General features: G+C 43.9%; 1 protein-coding gene across 7 annotated transcripts in view; it reads right to left on the bottom strand.

Moving 5' to 3' along the window:
* Positions 1 to 3,969: 3,969 nt before the first annotated feature.
* SLC34A3 (solute carrier family 34 member 3) overlaps positions 3,970 to 22,041 on the bottom strand; it is a 46,060-nt gene continuing 27,988 nt past the window's right edge. For all 7 annotated transcript variants that reach the window (XM_056538466.1, XM_056538462.1, XM_056538465.1 and 4 more), the window contains exons 2-13: positions 21,555 to 21,698; positions 16,311 to 16,418; positions 16,100 to 16,228; positions 15,168 to 15,311; positions 14,696 to 14,807; positions 13,232 to 13,427; positions 12,074 to 12,169; positions 10,786 to 10,903; positions 10,227 to 10,394; positions 7,405 to 7,521; positions 7,205 to 7,329; positions 3,970 to 4,706 (exon numbers count right to left, since the gene is read on the bottom strand). In XM_056538466.1, the coding sequence (XP_056394441.1) occupies positions 4,197 to 4,706; positions 7,205 to 7,329; positions 7,405 to 7,521; positions 10,227 to 10,394; positions 10,786 to 10,903; positions 12,074 to 12,169; positions 13,232 to 13,427; positions 14,696 to 14,807; positions 15,168 to 15,311; positions 16,100 to 16,228; positions 16,311 to 16,418; positions 21,555 to 21,654 (1,923 nt within the window). In that variant the 5' untranslated portion in view covers positions 21,655 to 21,698 and the 3' untranslated portion in view covers positions 3,970 to 4,196. The remainder of the gene's footprint in view (positions 4,707 to 7,204; positions 7,330 to 7,404; positions 7,522 to 10,226; positions 10,395 to 10,785; positions 10,904 to 12,073; positions 12,170 to 13,231; positions 13,428 to 14,695; positions 14,808 to 15,167; positions 15,312 to 16,099; positions 16,229 to 16,310; positions 16,419 to 21,554; positions 21,699 to 22,041) is intronic.

Below are 22,041 nucleotides of genomic sequence, written 5' to 3' on the forward strand. Positions count from 1 at the left end.
TACAGAAGCAGTATTATAGTAGTTATATTCTTGTTTATAGGAGCAGTATTATAGTAGTTATATTCTTGTATATAGGAGCAGTATTATAGTAGTTATATTCTTGTATATGGGAGCAGTATTATAGTAGTTATATTCTTGTTTATAGGAGCAGTATTATAGTAGTTATATTCTTGTTTATAGGAGCAGTATTATAGTAGTTATATTCTTGTATATAGGAGCAGTATTATAGTAGTTATATTCTTGTATATAGGAGGCAGTATTATAGTAGTTATATTCTTGTATATAGGGGCAGTATTATAGTAGATATATTCATGTATATAGGAGCAGTATTATAGTAGTTATATTCTTGTATATAGGAGAAGTATTATAGTAGTTATATTCTTGTATATAGGAGCAGTATTATAGTAGATATATTCATGTATATAGGAGCAGTATTATAGTAGTTATATTCTTGTATATAGGAGCAGTATTATAGTAGTTATATTCTTGTATATAGGAGCAGTATTATAGTAGTTATATTCTTGTATATAGGGGCAGTATTATAGTAGTTATATTCTTGTATATAGGATCAGTATTATAGTAGTTATATTCTTGTATATAGGAGCAGTATTATAGTAGTTATATTCTTGTGTATATAGGGGGCAGTATTATAGTAGTTATATTCTTGTATATAGGAGCAGTATTATAGTAGTTATATTCTTGTATATAGGAGGCAGTATTATAGTAGTTATATTCTTGTATATAGGAGCAGTATTATAGTAGTTATATTCTTGTATATAGGAGCAGTATTATAGTAGTTATATTCTTGTATATAGGAGCAGTATTATAGTAGTTATATTCTTGTATATAGGAGCAGTATTATAGTAGTTATATTCTTGTATATAGGGGCAGTATTATAGTAGTTAGATTCTTGTATATAGGGCAGTATTATAGTAGTTAGAGATTTTTCTTGTGTTTTCTCACTTTGTGAATTTCTTTAGAAAAATATTCCCCTTCTCCTATATACCGTATATATTACAGTATTGAATTGAGACGAGAAAGTAAAAATACCAGTTTGCTGTTTTTTTCATATATTTTTTTTTATTTTTCTGCCATAAGGGGACAATCTGCTGGTGTTGCAGAACGTGATTCTCCTGGCAGGCGATTGACCTCACAGGGGATCTGTCCGGGATCTCCATAGATGAGAATCATAGGTTTTGGTTAAAGCCGTTTATTATTGACACCATTTAACATGCATTTCCTTCCATCCTCCTATAGCGATGTTCTTCCTGATCTTCCTGGTTCCAGAAGTGCGGCGATCCCGGCCGCAGTAGGAGACACCGGAGGAGGCGCCACTATATCACCATGGATATTATGTTGGACTTCCCGGTTTATTTCTCTACCTGACACATTTTGGGTTCTTACCATAAGCTGATGTACAGGGTTAATACAAACCTTATACTGTTACATTTTACAATGAGTGACCCCTATATACTCCGTGTTAGGACCCCGTCCTGTTTAACCTCCCGTGATCCAGATGTGGACTAGAGCCTTGTATAGGGATTGGGATCCCGTGGGACCCAACCCAATACGTGCGGGCGGCCTCAATAAAATAAGTACAGTGATCCCTCAAGTTACAATATTAATTGGTTCCAGGACGACCATTGTATGTTGAAACCATTGTATGTTGAGACCAGAACTCTATGGAAACCTGGTAATTGGTTCTAAAGGCACCAAAATGTCATCCAAAAATTGGAAAAAGTGAGAATAAAAAAAAAAGTAGATAACTAATAGAGATAAAGAAAATCCTTACATATAAAAGTAAGAAAGATCTGCTGGAGCTGTAATCACTGTCTATGTCAGTGTTTCCCAAGCAGGGAGCCTCCAGCTGTTGCAAAACTACAACTCCCAGCATGCCCGGACAGCCAACGGCTGTCCGGGCATGCTGGGAGTTGTAGTTTTGCAACAGCTGGGGCCACCCTGCTTGGGAAACACTGGTCTATGTAGAGGACAGGAGCTTCTTCAGGGTCCTGTACAGTACACAGTGTCCTAAAAAGTAATGGAGTCGCCCTCACCTGGTGTCCAAAGGAGCAGATAACCCTGGTACAGGTAAAGAGTACAGAACATGTAATACCTCCCTGTACTGTAGGGGGCGCTACCAGACACCAGTCAGTGCATACACTTCAGTAATACAGGTAAAGAGTACAGAACATGTAATACCTCCCTGTACTGTAGGGGGCACTACCAGATACCAGTCAGTGCATACGCTTCAGTAATACAGGGGTTTTACCAGTGAATGCCCATTCTGATTGGTCGGTTCTTCCGGCCATTGACAGGTATCACAGATCTGGACTGTCTGTACATTGTATGTTGAGTCTGGTTTCAACTTACGATGGTCCAGAAAAGACCATTGTATGTTGAAACTATTGTATGTTGAGGCCATTGTAAGTTGAGGGATCACTGTACTCCGAGTCCGGACTCTCAGCCCCACTGACAAAGCTCCAGGCACCAGAAGATCCTCCCAGTCCCAGTCTCCTTCCCCCAGTGCGCCGCCATTTTGGGGAGCCCGGGCCTGCCCCGGAGGATCGTCATCGTCAATACCACAACACCCTCTGGCAGATCCGGTAGGTCAGCTGCAGCTGTAATACGTGGCCAGGGTCTGGCCCCAGGACAGGCACGCACATAAAGGGGTACTCTGGCCCTAAGACATCTCATCCCCTATCCAAAGGATAGGGGATAAAATGTCTGATCGTGGGGGTCCCGCCGCTGGTGACCCAGCAATCTCTCGTGCAGCACCCACCTGTATTGTGATGTCACGACTCCGCCCCCTTGTGATGTCACACCCCGCCCCCTCAATGCAAGCCTATGGGAGGGGGCGTGACACCACGATACTCTAGCCCCGTGGTCGTGAGGCTTCAAACACGGAGCCTCCAGCGCTGCGTGCAGCTAAGACAGGCGGGTGCTGCATGAGAGATTGCGGGGGTCCCCAGCGGCGGGACCCCCGGGGTCAGACATCTTATCCCCTATCCTTTGGATAGGGGATAAGATGTCTTAGGGCCGGAGTACCCCTTTAAATCTGATTCCACACTGCCACCAATGTTAATGCAAGACAAGTAACTGGTTACCCCCAGCCCCAGGGCTTCTGCAGTCAGCAGTGCATTGCTATTCATATGGAAGTAAGTGCACTGCAGAGCATTGCACCCTAGTGTCTTCTACAGACACTGGGGTGCAATGCTCTGCAAATATGTGTATACCAGGACTTTGAGTGCTCACACACACTGCTATGCACATGGGGGTAGGTACAAAGTGTCTGTCTGTACTACAGACACTAGGGTGCGATGCTCTGCAGTCTGCAGAGCACATACCCTAAGGTGCAATGCCTTTGGCTGTCCGGGCATTCCGGGAGTTGTAGTTTTGCAACATCTGGAGACAGCGAGGTTGGGAAACACTGGTCTATACATTCCCATGTTAGTGGGAGCGGGCAGGATTGGTCAAAAAATCTTTGGGAGCGGGACTGAAAAAACAGTCCCAAGCAGGGCTTTAAAGGGGTACTCCGGTGAAAACCTTTTTTCTTTTTTAAATCAACTGGTGCCAGAAAGTTAAACAGATTTGTAAATTACTTCTATTAAAAAAATCTTAATCCTTCCAGTACTTATTAGCTGCTGAATACTACAGAGGAAATTTTTTCTTTTTGGAACACAGAGCTCTCTGCTGACATCATGACCACAGTGCTCTCTGCTGACATCTCTGTCCATTTTAAGAACTGTCCAGAGTAGGATAAAATCCCCATAGAAAACATATGCTGCTCTGGACAGTTCCTAAAATGGACAGAGATGTCAGCAGAGAGCACTGTGGTCATGATGTCAGCAGAGAGCTCTGTGTTCCAAAAAGAAAAGAATTTCCTCTGTAGTATTCAGCAGCTAATAAGTACTGGAAGGATTAAGATTGTTTTTATAGAAGTAATTTACATATCTGTTTAACTTTCTGGCACCAGTTGATTTAAAAAAGAAAAAAAAAGTTTTCCACCGGAGTACCCCTTTAATGTGGGCCGGCTGCATGATACCTCGGAGCTGAGCTCATATCTCTGTACAAAAAGCAGAATTTTAACAAAATACAAAAAATATTTTTCTTTGATATAAATAATTCAGGAATTTTGAGTCCAGAGCGGTTCTGGTTAGTCCATTGAGGGGGAATGGGGGTAGTTTTTCGGACCACCCTCATAGACCTTGGGATTGTACAAAGTCTGGATTGTCGTAGCAATGAGTCTCGGGGAACGGGCCGTCCACAGGAAGGAGATCTTTGGGTTTTTCTTCGTCGTCGTCGTCATGGGAACATTTTTTACAACAGCAGCCGCACATCTTATAGAGGAGCCGGTCCCAGGGGGCCAAGGAGTGCAACCAGATGGGAAGGAAGTCCCAGTCCTTCAGGAACGGAGGGAGGATCTTGGGAAACCTCTTCTGAAGTAGGTTGATGATGATGACGGCGATGAACAACAAGAGGAGGGGACCCCCTACGGCTGCTAGGACGATCCATCCCGCCATGGACAGACCGAACACGCCCAAGGGTAGGAAGATGAAGCTGACCAGCAGGTACAGGACGGCAAACCAGCGGTACTTGGCGGTGATGTCTCCAAACTTCTTGGCCACGTGGATCGGAAGACGGAAGTAAGGAACGACGTACCAGAGCACAATGCCGGAGAGGTTGAAGAACAAGTGGATGAATGCCACCTGGAACCAAGAAGAAGACAATGAGATGGGTTATCGGCCCATGTCGGCCCATGTCGGCCCACCTAAGGGGTCGTAGAACTTGTAGTATGAGTCGATTATTAAAGGGGTACTCCACTGGAAAACATTTTCTTTTTAAATCAACTGGTGCCAGAAAGTTAAAAAAGATTTGTAAATTACTTCTATTAAAAAATCTTAACCCTTCCAGTACTTATCAGCTGCTGTATGCTAACAGGAAGTTCTTTTCTTTTTGAATTTATTTTCTGTCTGACCACAGTGCTCTCTGCTGACGCCTCTGTCCGTGTCAGGAACTGTCCAGAGTAGAAGCAAATCCCCATAGCAAACCTTTCCTGCTCTAAAATGGACAGAGGTGTCAGCAGAGGGCACTGTGGTCGGACAGAAAATAAATTCAAAAAGAAAAGAACTTCCTGTGGAGCATACAGCAGCTAATAAGTACTGGAAGGATAAAGATTTTTTAATAGAAGTAATTTACAAATCTGTTAAACTTTCTGACACCAGTTGATTAAAATAATAATAATAATATTAATAATAATAATGTTTTCCAGTGGAGTACCCCTTTAAGTGATCTAGAAATGTCTGGGTGGCCAACCCATATTTTGTACCTTGTCAGGAGTGGTTAGGTAGGGATGTGTACGGTATTTGTGTATGTACCACCTAGTATCGGTCAAAACCATAAAAATTGGTGTAGACCCTAGCGAATAACCAAGGGGGTTCATGGGAAGGATGTCATTTCCTAGAACAGTGTTTCCCAACCAGGGTGCCTCCAGCTGTTGCAAAACTACAACTCTCAGCATGCCCGGACAGCCTTTGGCTGTCCGGGCATGCTGGGAGTTGTAGTTTTGCAACAGCTGGAGGCACCCTGGTTGGGAAAAACTGTCCTTGCTAGGGGTTACGCTGCGGCCAGACATGCTGCCTACGAGCGCACCCCTGTTCTGTCCCCCAGTGCTGGCGGCATGCGGTCGCAGCGTCCGCCGGCCCGTAACTTACCTTTCCACGCTCCTGCTTCCTCTGTCTGTTGGCTCTCAGACATTTAAAAGGGCCAGTACACCCTTAATTGTTTTTTGCTAATTAGTGAAATTATAAGTGTCAGCACTTCCTCTATTGCCTTGCCGGATCTTTGTGCCATCATTGCCTTACAGAACGCATTCACTTGTGTCTTGCCTTGCCTTGTATCTGACCCCATTGCTACGTATCCTGACCTTGCTCCTGTGCTGCCTGCTTGCTGACCTCTTGCTACGTGACCTGACCTTGCTCCTGTGCCGCCAGCCCTGACCTCCTGCCTGTCCTGACTACGAGTTGTCTCATCCTTCCTGCACCACGTTTCACCTCGGCAGCCTGTGTGGACGAGTCGTATAAGGGGTAGTGACCTGGGTGCCACCTGCCGCAGCAAGTCCATCCCGCTTTGCGGCGAGCTCTATTGGATGCCAGCGGCACCTCAGACTCCGCTCCCTGGTACGGCTCACGCCATCATCCACACAGGTCCAGCGGATCCACTTCTCCACCTCCGGCCATTACAGTCCTAAGGCCAGGTTCAGACTACGGAATCTCCAGGCAGAAAATTTCCGCCCGGAGATTCCGAGTGCAGCTGAATCAGTCGGCGCTAGGACCGTGCGGACACTGCAGTCTCCAATAGACTGCAATGTGTTCCGCGCGGATTCCAGCCTGAAGAAAGAGCACCGCCTTTCTTCAGGCGGAAATTTCTAAGCAGATTTTCTAAGCGGATTTTCCGCTTCGCAAATTCCGAAGTGTGAATTTGTGAACGGAAACCCATTCACTACACCAGACATTTTAGCAAGCGGAATTTCTGACGGAAATTTTACGACTGAATTTCTGTCGGAAATTCCATAGTCTGAACCTAGCCTAAAGGTTCATGGGAAAGATGTAATATCCTAGAGCAGTGTTTCCCAACCAGGGTGCCTCTAGCTGTTGCAAAACTACAACTCCCAGCATGCCCAGACAGCCTTTGGCTGTCTGGGCATGCTGGGAGTTGTAGTTTTGCAACAGCTGGAGGCACCCTTGTTGGGAAACACTGTCCTAAAGATTCATGGGAAGGATGTAATATATCCTAGAGCAGGGTTTCCCAAACAGTATGCCTCCAGCTGTTGCAGAACTACAACTCCCATAATGTCTACCACCCAGGATAGAAGGGCATGATATTTTTGTTTGTCTCTCCATTAGCCTTGTGCCAACTTATATTGGGGCATCTGATTAGGTCCAGTCTTTCATTGTTTCGTTATCAGAAGACATGTATGGGCAGGGGCGTAGCTATAGGGGGTGCAGAGAGAGCAGTCGCACCGGGGCCCTGGTGCCCCAAAACACATCTGCCCCATAGGAGACCATTGTTATAATTGGCACATAGGGCCCTGTTGCAGATTTTGCATCGGGGCCCAGAAGCTAAAAGTTACGCCTCTTTGTATGGGTCTAATGTGTAGCGCCCCCCTTACACCTTCAGGTCAGTCAAGTATTACAAGTCATCGTACCTGCACTGATTCACTCAGGGACTCTGCTGGGCTGGCCAAGGCCGCTAACACTGCTGTTGTGGTGGTCCCAATATTAGATCCCAGGAATAAGGGGTACGCCCTGTTCATGGTTATGACGCCAACACCTGAAAAACAGGTCGGTTAGTATAAAGTGAATGTGCAAAAATGACATTACGCCCTGTATGTTCTCGGTTACTTACCCATTAAGGGCACAATGGCTGAGGTAAAGACCGAACTGCTCTGGACCACAAAGGTCATGACAGCGCCAACAAAGATCGCCAAATATCCGCTGAGCCAGCTGAACGGGAACGGAAAGTCTGCAGGAACAAAATGGTGAATGTTAATATGGAGCGCACGATTTTATGTTATGTTGTATATTCTGTATACTGTTACACGTATTTATAACATGTAATACCTAGTTACAACCAGCAGATGTCACTGTTGCTATAAAGTAGGAGAAATGTTAAAGCAATGGTCTCCAAACTACAACTCCCAGCATGGACAGCCTAAGTCACTCTAGTCCAGTGATCTTCAAGCTGTGGACCTCAGATGTTGCAAAACTACAACTCCCAGCATCCACGGGCAGCCAAAGTCACTCTACTCAAATGGTCTCCAAACCGTGAGACCTCCAGATATAGGAAAACTACAACTCCCAGCATGTACATACAGCCTAAGTTACTTTAGTGCAGTGGTCTTCATACTGTGGGACCTCCAGATTTAGCAAAACTACAACTCCCAGCATGCAGAGACCGCCTAAGTCACTCTAGTCCAGTGGTCTCTAAACTGTGGGACTTCCAGATGTTGCAAAACTACAACTCCCAGTATGCCCGGACAGCCTAAGTCCCTCTGGTGCAATAGTCTCCGACTACAACTCCCAGCATGCACGGGCAGTCAAAGTAACTCTAATCAAATGGTCTCCCAACTGTGGACCTCCAGATGTTGCAAAACTACAACTCCCAGCATGCACTGGCAACCTAAGTCACTCTGGTGCAGTGGTCTCTAAACTGTGGACCTTAAGATGTTGCAAAACTACAACTTAACTTTAAAAATGCAGGGGCTGCAAGGAATAGGGCGGAGCAGCGAGGACTCGCGAATGGTAAGTTACCAGCGGCACATCATCTTCGGTGCTCCAACCACCACTCCTCTGGTCCCGGGACCTACAGGCCATAGCAGTAGATCATGATCCCTGACCGGAGGAGCAGTGGTCAGAGCACTGAAGTGGGGACGTACACAGGCATACAGCCTCCAGCCATATACTGTTCATGGCTGAAGGCTGTATGTCTGTGTGGGCCACTGCCTACCTAATGTGGGGGCAACTATACTGCCAACCTAATGTGGGGGGAACTATGCTGCCAACCTAATGTGGGGGGAACTATGCTGCCAACCTAATGTGGGGGGAACTATGCTGCCAACCTAATGTGGGGGAAATATGCTGCCAACCTAATGTGGGGAAAATATACTGCCAACCTAATGTGGGGGAACTATACTGCCAACCTAATGTGGGGGACCTATTCTGCCAACCTAATGTGGGGAACTATACTGCCAACCTAATGTGGGGGGAACTATGCTGCCAACCTAATGTGGGGGGAACTATGCTGCCAACCTAATCTGGGGGGGTCTATGCTAACAACCTAATGTGGGGGGAACTATACTGCCAACCTAATGTGGAGGGAACTATACTGCAAACCTAATGTGGGGGAACTGTACTGCCAACCTAATGTGGGGGGGGGGGGGGAACTATGCTGCCAACCTAATATTGGGGAACTATACTGCCAACCTAATGTGGGGGAACTGTACTGCCAACCTAATATTGGGGAACTATGCTGACAACCTAATGTGGGGGAACTATACTGCCAACCTAATGTGGGGGGGGGGGGGAACTATACTGCCAACCTAATGTGTGGGGAACTATACTGCCAACCTAATGTAGGGGAACTATACTGCCAACCTAATGTGGGGAAAATATACTGCCAACCTAATGTGGGGGAACTATATTGCCAACCTAATGTGGGGGACCTATTCTGCCAACCTAATGTGGGGAACTATACTGCCAACCTAATGTGGGGGGAACTATGCTGCCAACCTAATGTGGGGGGAACTATGCTGCCAACCTAATGTGGGGGGAACTATGCTGCCAACCTAATGTGGGGGGATCTATGCTGACAACCTAATGTGGGGGGAACTATACTGCCAACCTAATGTGGGGGAACTGTACTGCCAGCCTAATGTGGGGGGAACTATGCTGCAAAACCTAATATTGGGGAACTATACTGCCAACCTAATGTGGGGGAACTGTACTGCCAACCTAATATTGGGGAACTATGCTGACAACCTAATGTGGGGGAACTATACTGCCAACCTAATGTGGGGGGGGGGGAACTATACTGCCAACCTAATGTGTGGGGAACTATACTGCCAACCTAATGTAGGGGAACTATACTGCCAACCTAATGTGGGGGAACTATACTGCACCTAATGTGGGGGAACTATACTGACAATTTAATATGGGGGAACTATGCTGCCAACCTAATATGGGGGAACTATGCTGCTGACCTAATGTGGGGGGAACTATACTGCCGGCCTAATGTGGGGGAACTATACTGACAACCTAATGTGGGGGAACTATACTACTTACTTAATGTGGGGGAACTATACTGCACACCTAATGTGGGGGAACTATACTGCACACCTAATGTGGGGGAACTATACTGCACACCTAATGTGGGGGAACTATACTGCCAACCTAAGGTGGGGGAACTATACTGCACACCTAATGTGGGGGAACTATACTGCCAACCTAAGGTGGGGGAACTATACTGCCAGCCTAATGTGGGGGAACTATACTGCCAGCCTAATTTGGGGGAACTATGCTGACAACCAATGGTGGGGGAAATATGCTGCATGCTTAAAGGGGTACTCCACTGCCCCAGCCTTTGGAATGGAGTTGTAATTTTGCAGCATTTGGAGGTCCACAGGTTAAAGACGACTGAATTAAAGAAATGATGGCGGTCACGGCGCCCACCTGCGTTTATGATCTTCTTGATGACTTGAGCGATCTGGCCCTTCAGGACAGAGTTGAGAAGTTTGACGATGAGGATGAGACACGTGCAGAGGACCAGCAGCGAGGCGGTCAGGAGGATCAGGCCCGCCGCTATGTCCGAGAGCTGGGCATGGGCAAAAATATGGACGCCTGATAAAGAAATAAAGAGCATGAAGTATCATTACTGCCACCAATCTAGTCTACACAATCTAGTCTGAATGACACAAGAGGTTTGTTACAATGTGTCAGTGCAGATAAGAAATCCCAGCCCAGAGTCCAGGACAGGAAAGTAATTTCTTCTGCAGTATAGACTGATACATTGTAACAAACTGCAGCAGTGAGTCTAGAACTACGAGTGGAAACAATGTTTCCATTTCTTGCAAAAAATGTAGAAAATGGTAAAAAATTGAAACATACAAGTAGATTGGAAAGTTCCACAATGTTCTACCATATGGTAATTGAGCTTGATTGACATAACAATGCGTGGCCCCTTTAAATTAACCCTATAATGATGACAAAACCCCAAACCCTTCCCACTTACATCTCTCCACGTTCTCTTTAATGATGAATGTATTTTCTATGAAGGTTCCGCTCGCGTTGGTAAAACAGGTGACGACGCTGCAGTTAGTCAGATTTGTGGCCGGGATGTACTCTGTCACCTGCAATATACGGGGTGTGTATAGAGTTAAACATCGGAAGAATTCTTACAGAATAAATTCGATATTTTGATCAAGGGAAGCTTTATATTAAATGAACTAAATATATATTTTTATTTATTTATTTATATAGTTATATATATTTATATATAATATAAATGTTACTTCACTTAATATAAAGCTTCCGTTGAAATTTACAAAAAGAGCTTTGATTTAGAGGTTTTCATGGAAAGCAACTTTTTTTTATGATTTGCAGTACCAGTTCTCACCACTTACTTGCCTTAGACATTAATGCAACAGCGCCCCCAGTTACAATCTATTTCACATTAAACTTTATTTTATGACTTGCAGTACCAATTTTCACCACTCATTTTACTTAGATATTAATGCAACAGCGCCCCCCCCCCAGTTGCAATCTATTTCACATTCATTCTTTCAATTGATTCATAATTTTTTTAAAATTAATTAATTTATTATCTTAGCAGCGGAACAGTATTGTTTCAGTAAATATAAAATAAACAGAAGATTTGAACGGAGGCACAATTCAATCTAGCCTAAACTACCGACAACGCATGTCGCATAAATCCAATAGAGTCCATAATCTGTAATATATATCCGGATAAATGGTGGCGCATGGAAAGAATATGGTAGATATAGAAAAAATCATAATAAAAAGAGGAGATCCTGCACTCACCGTGGCAATCTGGTATGGAATGTCTTGTCTTGGAGATCCGGAGATAGCACGGGGGGCCTCAGGCCCCCCGGATCTCCAAGACAAGACATCCCATACAAGATTGCCACAGTGAGTGCAGCATCTCCTCTTTTCATTATGATTATTATTATTATTATTATCATTATTTTATTATTATTATTATCATTATATTATTATTATTATTGTATTATTATTATATTATTATTATATTATTATTATGATATATTATTATATTATTTTTATTATTATATTATTATGATATATTATTATATTATTATTATCATTATATTATTATTATTATTAACATTATTATTATATTATTATCATTATATTATTATTATTATATTATTATTATTAACATTATTATTATATTATTATTATATTATTAACATTGTATTATTATTATTGTTTCAGTAAAGTAAGCCGTGCCTGGTGAGTGGTCACATGTCGCCCGCACTTACGTTTATCTTGTTGGTGACGCACCATCTCTTGATGAGGCTCGTATTTGCATATTCTGGATCTCCAATGGCGTTTCCAGCAATGACTGAGCTGTCTAACTGCAAGAAACAGAGAAGAACATAGTGAGATAAAAGATCAGGTGACAGCCGGGTGTCTATAGGCCAAATAGGCAGCCGCCTAGAGCGCACTCTTGATGGGGGCACCACTCTGCCTGTAGCAATAAAGTTATCCAGCATCCGAAGCACCCGCCCATCCAGCTAAACCCTGACACCCCAGTAGTAAGGAGATTACATGGGGAGGAGGTTTGTTACAGTGTGTCACCCCATTAGTAAGGAGATTACATGGGGAGGAGGTTTGTTACAGTGTGTCACCCCAGTAGTAAGGAGATTACATGAGGAGGGGGTTTGTTACAGTGTGTCACCCCAGTAGTAAGGAGATTACATGAGGAGGAGGTTTGTTACAGTGTGTCACCCCAGTAGTAAGGAGATTACATGAGGAGGAGGTTTGTTACAGTGTGTCACCCCAGTAGTAAGGAGATTTCATGAGGAGGGGGTTTGTTACAGTGTGTCACCCCAGTAGTAAGGTGATTACATTAGGAGGAGGTTTGTTACAGTGTGTCACCCCAGTAGTAACGAGATTACATGAGGAGGAGGTTTGTTACAGTGTGTCACCCCAGTAGTAAGGTGATTACATTAGGAGGAGGTTTGTTACAGTGTGTCACCCCAGTAGTAAGGAGATTACATGAGGAGTAGGTTTGTTACAGTGTGTCACCCCAGTAGTAAGGAGATTACATGAGGAGGAGCTTGTTACAGTGTGTCACCCCAGTAGTAAGGAGATTACATAAGGAAGAGGTTTGTTACAGTGTGTCACCCCAGTAGTAAGGAGATTACATGAGGAGGAGGTTTGTTACAGTGTGTCACCCCAGTAGTAAGGAGATTACATGGGGAGGAGGTATGTTACAGTGTGTCACCCCAGTAGTAAGGAGATTACATGAGGAGGAGGTATGTTACAGTGTGTCACCCCAATAGTAAGGTGGGGTGTGTCAAAGGGTGGTCACCAGTCCTGAGTATCTACAGTTTATTTTGGGGGGGGGGAGTACTTGAAGCCACCGGTCCGGCCCCATTGTTTCTGGATTGCACATTTTCGGGCTGGCGTCTTACCTTGATGATGAGATCGGTAAAGGGTCTGGTGATGACTTTAAGGATATCGGGGGCATCTCCTCCTGCATGGATGTTAAAACTCTTGATAATGGCGTTGGAGACATGGAAGAGATATCCTGACCCGAGCTCGATGGGCAGCAGAATGATGACCGTCAACCAGTTGAACATTCCATGTACCGCAGAACCACCGAACGCCCTGGAACCAGCATACGTATATGTGTTATATTGTAGACCTGGAACGTTGTCCCAAATTTTGGGTATAATCCATATCTTCCCCAACATAGACACAAGATACAGTGGTCCCTCAAGTTACAATATTAATTGGTTCCAGGACGACCATTGTATGTTGGGACCATTGTATGTTGGGACCATAACTCTATGGAAACCTAGGAATTGGTTCTGTAGCCACCAAAATGTCATCCAAAAATAGGAAAAAGTGAGGATTAAAGAAAACTTAGTAGATAACTAATATATATATATATATAGCAAATCCTTACATATAAAAGTAATAAATACTGCTGGAGCTGTAATCACTGTCCATGTAGAGGACAGGAGCTTCTTCAGGGTCCTGTACAGAACACGCAATGTCCTAAAAAAGTAACATGGAGCCGCCCTCACCTGGTGTCCAAAGGAGCAGCTAATCCTGGTACAGGTAAAAAGTGCAGAACGTGTAATACCTCCCTGTACTGTAGGGGGCGCTACCAGACACCAGTCAGTGCATACACTTCAGTAATACAGGTAAAGAGTACAGAACATGTATTACCTCCCTGTACTGTAGGGGGCGCTACCAGACACCAGTCAGTGCATGCACTTCAGTAATACAGGTAAAGAGTACAGAATATGTAATACCTCCCTGTACTGTAGGGGGCTCTACCAGACACCAGTCAGTACATACACTTCAGTAATACAGGTAAAGAGTACAGAACATGTAATACCTCCCTGTACTGTAGGTGGCGCTACCAGACATCAGTCAGTGCATACACTTCAGTAATACAGGTAAAGAGTACAGAACATGTAATACCTCCCTGTACTGTAGGGGGCGCTACAGGACACCAGTCAGTGCATACACTTCAGTAATACAGGTAAAGAGTACAGAACATGTAATACCCCCCTGTACTGTAGGGGGCACTACCGGACACCAGTCACTGCATACACTTCAGTAATACAGGTAAAGAGTACAGAACATGTAATACCTCCTTGTACTATAGGGGGCGCTACCAGACACCAGTCAGTGCATACACTTCAGAAATGCAGGGGTTTGACCAGTAAAATGCCCAATGTAATTGGTCAGATCTTCTGGCCATTGACACATTTCACAGATCTGGACTGTCTGTACATTGTATGTTGAGTCTGGTTTATAGTTACAATGGTCCAGAAAAGACCATTGTATGTTGAAACTATTGTAAGTTGAGGCCATTGTAAGTTGAGGGATCACTGTATTTCATATCCCCATATAGACTGTACCTTCTAAACTCATTACGGTCCCCGGATTGGGCCAAGGACACCAAGGTGCTGGTCACTGATGTTCCCACGTTGACCCCCATGATAATGGGAATGGAAGCTCTGACATTCAGAACTAGGAAAGATCAGGACAATATATTCAATATAATGTTCTTTAATTTTAGCTCGACCAACCTTATAGAAAGTCTGCCAAAATCCCCCCTTAAAGGGGTACTCCGCTGCATCAGCGTCCGGAACATTTTGTTCTGAATGCTGGGTGCGGGCTGCAGGGGTCGTGATGTCACAGCAACAGCCCCAGTGACATCCCGCCACGCCCCCTCAATGCAAGTCTATGGGAGGGGACGTGATGTCACAAGGGGGCGTGGTCATGACGTCTCGACCCCAGCAGCCAGCACCCATTGTTTGAAACAAAACGTTCCGAAGGCTGGGTCAGTGGAGTACCCCTATAAGACATCTTGTCACCCAAAGTCCTTACTTCCAGAGGACACCATGCTGACGATGATGGAAGACGAGGTACTTGAGCTCTGCACCAGGATGGTCAGCAGAACACCGATCACCAAGCCGGCGATGGGATTGGCAAGAACATCATTGTCACTGAAGATGTCTCCGGTGAGTTTACCTAAGAAAGAAGACAGATTGAGATCTCCGATACATTCTGAAGGTGGGGACACATCCAGGGCGGCTCCACCAATAGGCAAATTAGGCAGCCGCCTAGAGCGCCCATTCTGCCATCCACAAGAAAGTTATTTCTCCAGGTCCTGACAGATGCGAAACTGTCACCCCAGTAGTAAGGAGATTACATGAGGAGGAGGTTTGTTACAGTGTGTCACCCCAGTAGTAAGGAGATTACATGAGGAGGAGGTTTGTAACAGTGTGTCACCCCAGTAGTAAGGAGATTACATGAGGAGGAGGTTTGTTACAGTGTGTCACCCCAGTAGTAAGGAGATTACATGAGGAGGAGGTTTGTTACAGTGTGTCACCCCAGTAGTAAGGAGATTACATGAGGAGGGGGTTTGTTACAGTGTGTCACCCCAGTAGTAAGGAGATTACATGAGGAGGAGGTTTGTTACAGTGTGTCACCCCAGTAGTAAGGAGATTACATGAGGAGGAGGTTTGTTACAGTGTGTCACCCCAGTAGTAAGGAGATTACATGAGGAGGAGGTTTGTTACAGTGTGTCATCCCAGTAGTAAGGTGATTACATGAGGAGGAGGTTTGTTACAGTGTGTCACCCCAGTAGTAAGGAGATTACATGAGGAGGAGGTTTGTTACAGTGTGTCACCCCAGTAGTAAGTTGGGGCGTGTAAATGGGAGGAGTTAAGGGGCAGCAAAATTAACTTTTGCCTAGGGTGGCAAAAATCCTTTCACCAGCCCTGGACACATCATATGGGAGAACATGGCCGACTTACTTCCGACCAGCTGGAACGCAGAGCTCAGGACATCCAAGGAGCAGATGAACAGGTAGAGGAACCCGATGAGGAGGCAGGCCTTCACCACCCCAAACACGACCCGCTTCACCCGTTGCTTGGTGTTCAACTCTGAAGAATGATCAGATATATTGGAACCAGTGGTGCCAGAGGAAGAAGTGAAAACTGGTGAAAAGCCACAACAATAACCCACCTCTCCAGGACGGACCGGAAGGTTGAAGTTCTGGTAGAGCCCAAGGATCGATTTCTTCATGGACGTCTTCATGTGGAGCCAAGTTCATGGATAACATGTAGGGGGCGTCTACAGAACAACAGATATAATGTATATGGACTGAGAACAAGACTCTGGACATTGAGGTCTATTATGTCTTAGGATTGGAACGTGGCCAGTTGGCAACATTTCTATGATGAACCGTGACCCTAAGGGTCTATTCACACAGCCAAATTTCGCCTCCAATGAAAGCCCAATACAGTTCTATGGGATTCCGCACTCCCATTGACACTTCGGAATTTCCACTTGCAAAGTGTCAATGGGAGTGCGGAATCCCATAGAAGTGTATAGGGATTACATTCGAGGCGAAATTCCGCAAGCTTGTGTGGACAAATTGATAATTCGTGCCCTTCCCCCCCCCAAACCTCATTACTTCCCATGGGTAAAAGGATTTTAGAAAAATCATATTACTAAGGCAAAGGGAGAGAATAGTGATATCTGATTCCTTCTAAGTTGACTTCCTTAAAGGGTTACTCCGGGGGAAAACTATTTTTTTTCTAATCAACTGGTGCCCGAAAGATTAGTTAAAGGGGTACTCTGGTGGAAAACTTTTTTTTAAATCAACTGGTGCCAGAAAGTTAAACAGATTTGTAAATTACTGCTATTAAAAAATCTTAATCCTTCCAGTACTTATTAGCTGCTGAATACTACAGAGGAAATTATTTTCTTTTTGGAACACAGAGCTCTCTGCTGACATCATGACCACAGTGCTCTCTGCTGACATCTCTGTCCATTTTAGGAACTGTCCAGAGGAACATATGTTTTCTATGGGGATTTTCTCCTACTCTGGACAGTTCTTAAAATGGACAGAGATGTCAGCAGAGAGCACTGTGGTCATGATGTCAGCAAAGAGCTCTGTGTTCCAAAAAGAAAAGAGCTTCCTCTGCAGTATTCAGCAGCTAATAAGTACAGGAAGGATTAAGATTTTTTTTAATAGAAGTAATTTACAAATCTGTTTAACTTTCTGGCACCAGTTGATTAAAAAAACATCTTCTGCTATGGACAATTCCTGACATGGACAGAGGTGTCAGCAGAGAGCACTGTGGTCTGACTGAAAAGAACTATACAGAAATACAACTTCCTGTGGAGCATACAGCGGCTGATAAGTACTGGAAGGATTAAGATTTTTATATTGAAGTAATTTACAAATCTGTTTAACTTTATGGTACCAGATGACTTAAAAAAAAGTGTTTTCCACAGGAGTACCCCTTTAATATCATTGTGGTTTTAAGATAAAGACTGGTAACTCTATATAAGACGCCCGAGCTGTCCACCGATATGACTCGGGACTTGTCTCAATACGGTTCATCCCAGCCTCAGTATTAAAGATAATCAGATTTGTAAATTACTTCTATATAAAAATCTTAATCCTTCCAGTACTTGTCAGCTGCTGTATGCTCCAGGGGAAGTTCTTTTCTTTTTGAATTTCCTTTCTGTCTGACCGCAGTGCTCTCTGCTGACACCTCTGTCCATGTCAGGAACTGTCCAGAGTAGGAGCAAATCCCCATAGCAAACCTCTCCTGCTCTGGACAGTTCCTGACACGGACAAAGGTGTCAGCAGAGAGCACTGTGGTCAGACTGGAAAGAACTACAAAACTTCCTGTGGAGCATACAGCAGCTGATAAGTAATGGAAGGATTAAGATTTTTTTAATAGAAGTAATTTACAAATCTGTATACCTTTCTGGCACCAGTTGATTTAAAAAAACAAGTTTTCCAGTGGAGTACCCCTTTAACCAGATTTTTCACTATTAATCAAATTTTTATTTAGAGGCCGAGAAGAGATTGAAATTCTGAATCAACCTTTAAACTAATAGGAACAACCAGCGATGACCCCACTGAGGATCTGTCATGGAATCCAGGGAGTGACTGACGGCTCCGGCTGCTAATGCACGGTGTAATGTTAGCGCAGACGTACGGGGTTGTTATCTGTAATGGCCGTCATTCATTATTGATCAGCCTCTATAATTCACTCTGTGTGACGCTATCACATCTGTAATTGACTTCAATTATGATAATTGGGATATTTTAACATCTACTATCAATTCCTGGCGGCGAGCGGAGACACTGAGATAGAGATAGAGGAGACACTGAGATAGAGATAGAGGAGACACTGAGATAGAGATAGAGGAGACAATGAGATAGTGATAGAGGAGACAATGAGATAGAGGAGACAATGAGATAGAGATAGAGGAGACAATGAGATAGAGGAGACAATGAGATAGAGGAGACAATGAGATAGAGGAGACAATGAGATAGAGGAGACAATGAGATAGAGGAGACAATGAGATAGAGGAGACAATGAGATAGAGATAGAGGAGACAATGAGATAGAGGAGACAATGAGATAGAGGAGACAATGAGATAGAGGAGACAATGAGATAGAGGAGACAATGAGATAGAGGAGACAATGAGATAGAGGAGACAATGAGATAGAGGAGACAATGAGATAGAGGAGACAATGAGATAGAGGAGACAATGAGATAGAGGAGACAATGAGATAGAGGAGACAATGAGATAGAGGAGACAATGAGATAGTGATGGAGGAGACAATGAGATAGAGATAGAGGAGACAATGAGATAGAGGAGACAATGAGATAGAGATAGAGAAGACAATGAGATAGAGGAGACAATGAGATAGAGGAGACAATGAGATAGAGGAGACAATGAGATAGAGATAGAGGAGACAATGAGATAGAGGAGACAATGAGATAGAGGAGACAATGAGATAGAGGAGACAATGAGATAGAGGAGACAATGAGATAGAGGAGACAATGAGATAGAGGAGACAATGAGATAGAGGAGACAATGAGATAGAGGAGACAATGAGATAGAGGAGACAATGAGATAGTGATGGAGGAGACAATGAGATAGAGATAGAGGAGACAATGAGATAGTGATGGAGGAGACAATGAGATAGAGATAGAGGAGACAATGAGATAGTGATGGAGGAGACAATGAGATAGAGGAGACAATGAGATAGAGGAGACAATGAGATAGTGATGGAGGAGACAATGAGATAGAGATAGAGGAGACAATGAGATAGTGATGGAGGAGACAATGAGATAGAGGAGACAATGAGATAGAGGAGACAATGAGATAGAGGAGACAATGAGATAGAGGAGACAATGAGATAGAGGAGACAATGAGATAGAGGAGACAATGAGATAGAGAAGACAATGAGATAGTGATAGAGGAGACAATGAGATAGTGATAGAGGAGACACTAAGATAGAGGAGACAATGAGATAGTGATAGAGGAGACAATGAGATAGAGGAGACAATGAGATAGAGGAGACAATGAGATAGAGATAGAGGAGACACTAAGATAGAGGAGACAATGAGATAGAGATAGAGGAGACAATGAGATAGTGATGGAGGAGACAATGAGATAGAGATAGAGGAGACAATGAGATAGAGGAGACAATGAGATTGAGGAGACAATGAGATAGTGATAGAGGAGACAATGAGATAGAGGAGACAATGAGATAGAGGAGACAATGAGATAGTGATAGAGGAGACAATGAGATAGAGGAGACAATGAGATAGAGGAGACAATGAGATAGAGATAGGGGAGACAATGAGATAGTGATAGAGGAGACAATGAGATAGAGGAGACAATGAGATAGAGGAGACAATGAGATAGAGATAGAGGAGACAATGAGATAGTGATAGAGGAGACAATGAGATAGAGATAGGGGAGACAATGAGATAGTGATAGAGGAGACAATGAGATAGAGGAGACACTAAGATAGTGATAGAGGAGACAATGAGATAGAGATAGAGGAGACAATGAGATAGAGGAGACAATGAGATAGAGGAGACAATGAGATAGTGATAGAGGAGACAATGAGATAGAGGAGACAATGAGATAGTGATAGAGGAGACAATGAGATAGAGGAGACACTAAGATAGTGATAGAGGAGACAATGAGATAGAGATAGAGGAGACAATGAGATAGAGGAGACAATGAGATAGAGGAGACAATGAGATAGTGATAGAGGAGACAATGAGATAGAGGAGACAATGAGATAGTGATAGAGGAGACAATGAGATAGAGGAGACAATGAGATAGAGGAGACAATGAGATAGAGGAGACAATGAGATAGAGATAGAGGAGACAATGAGATAGAGGAGACAATGAGATAGAGGAGACAATGAGATAGAGGAGACAATGAGATAGAGATAGAGGAGACAATGAGATAGAGAAGACAATGAGATAGAGGAGACAATGAGATAGAGGAGACAATGAGATAGAGGAGACAATGAGATAGAGGAGACAATGAGATAGAGGAGACAATGAGATAGAGGAGACAATGAGATAGAGGAGACAATGAGATAGAGAAGACAATGAGATAGAGGAGACAATGAGATAGAGATAGAGGAGACAATGAGATAGAGAAGACAATGAGATAGAGGAGACAATGAGATAGAGGAGACAATGAGATAGAGGAGACAATGAGATAGAGGAGACAATGAGATAGAGGAGACAATGAGATAGAGGAGACAATGAGATAGAGAAGACAATGAGATAGAGGAGACAATGAGATAGAGGAGACAATGAGATAGAGGAGACAATGAGATAGAGGAGACAATGAGATAGAGGAGACAATGAGATAGTGATAGAGGAGACAATGAGATAGAGGAGACAATGAGATAGAGGAGACAATGAGATAGAGATAGAGGAGACAATGAGATAGAGGAGATGGTCTTCAATAAGACTAGAACCAGGCATGAAATAAACAAGAACATATACATATATGATCCGGTCTTTTTTGGCTATACTTTAGTGATGTCGCTAGTCACTGCAAAGGGGAACTCCAGAGCAGAATTCCAAATGGAGCCTTCATTTAGGTTCATTCTGCCAACTCACCCTAATACCCCATGAAGCCATTAACAATTCTTATGGGAAACCTCCCCCAACCTCAGGCTAGGATTCAGCTTTCAGCCCCAAACCCTTATATCAAAACACCTTGGTAAAAACAAAGTGGCCTAATGGCATCATTCTTAGCACCCAAAACCTAAGCATGTGACCCAATAGTTCCTCACTAGCTCTGGTGTCACCTTTCTGTGTTTGCTAATGTTGGGGTCACTAGGACAGGAGGACCTCAGAGATTAGCACCAATATAAGCTGAATAATGGGACCACCTCAATGGCTCATAGGTCTTACCAATGGGAAGATCATCCAATGGGATCTTTACAGGAGGGTCGTCGATGGGCTTCTTCATATCGGACAGAGGCATCTGTGGGTTGTTGCTGGTGAATGGCATGTTGGTAGTTTTGCTCTCAGACTCTTGACAAGCCTGGTGTTACTCTACAGATGAAAGGAAAAAGTCACATAAAATGGGGGATTCACAATATACTGTCACAGTATCTTTTAGCTTGTACTTTTAGCCTACATGGAATAGACTTCACCATCCTCTGCCCTTTTGATGATGGAACCATGTGGTAACATGAGACAGACTTCACCCTCCTTTGCCCTATTGATGATGGAACCATGGAGTGACATGGGTAGACCTATCCCATGTCACCCCATGGCTCCATCATGAATAGGGCTGAGAAGGGTGAGGTGGTGAGGTCTATCCCATGTCACCCAATGGTTCCATCATCAATAGGGCCAAGGAGGGTGAAGACTGTCTCATGTTACCACATGGTCC

Source organism: Hyla sarda, chromosome 9 (genome assembly GCF_029499605.1).
Source record: "Hyla sarda isolate aHylSar1 chromosome 9, aHylSar1.hap1, whole genome shotgun sequence".
NCBI classification, from domain to species: domain Eukaryota; kingdom Metazoa; phylum Chordata; class Amphibia; order Anura; family Hylidae; genus Hyla; species Hyla sarda.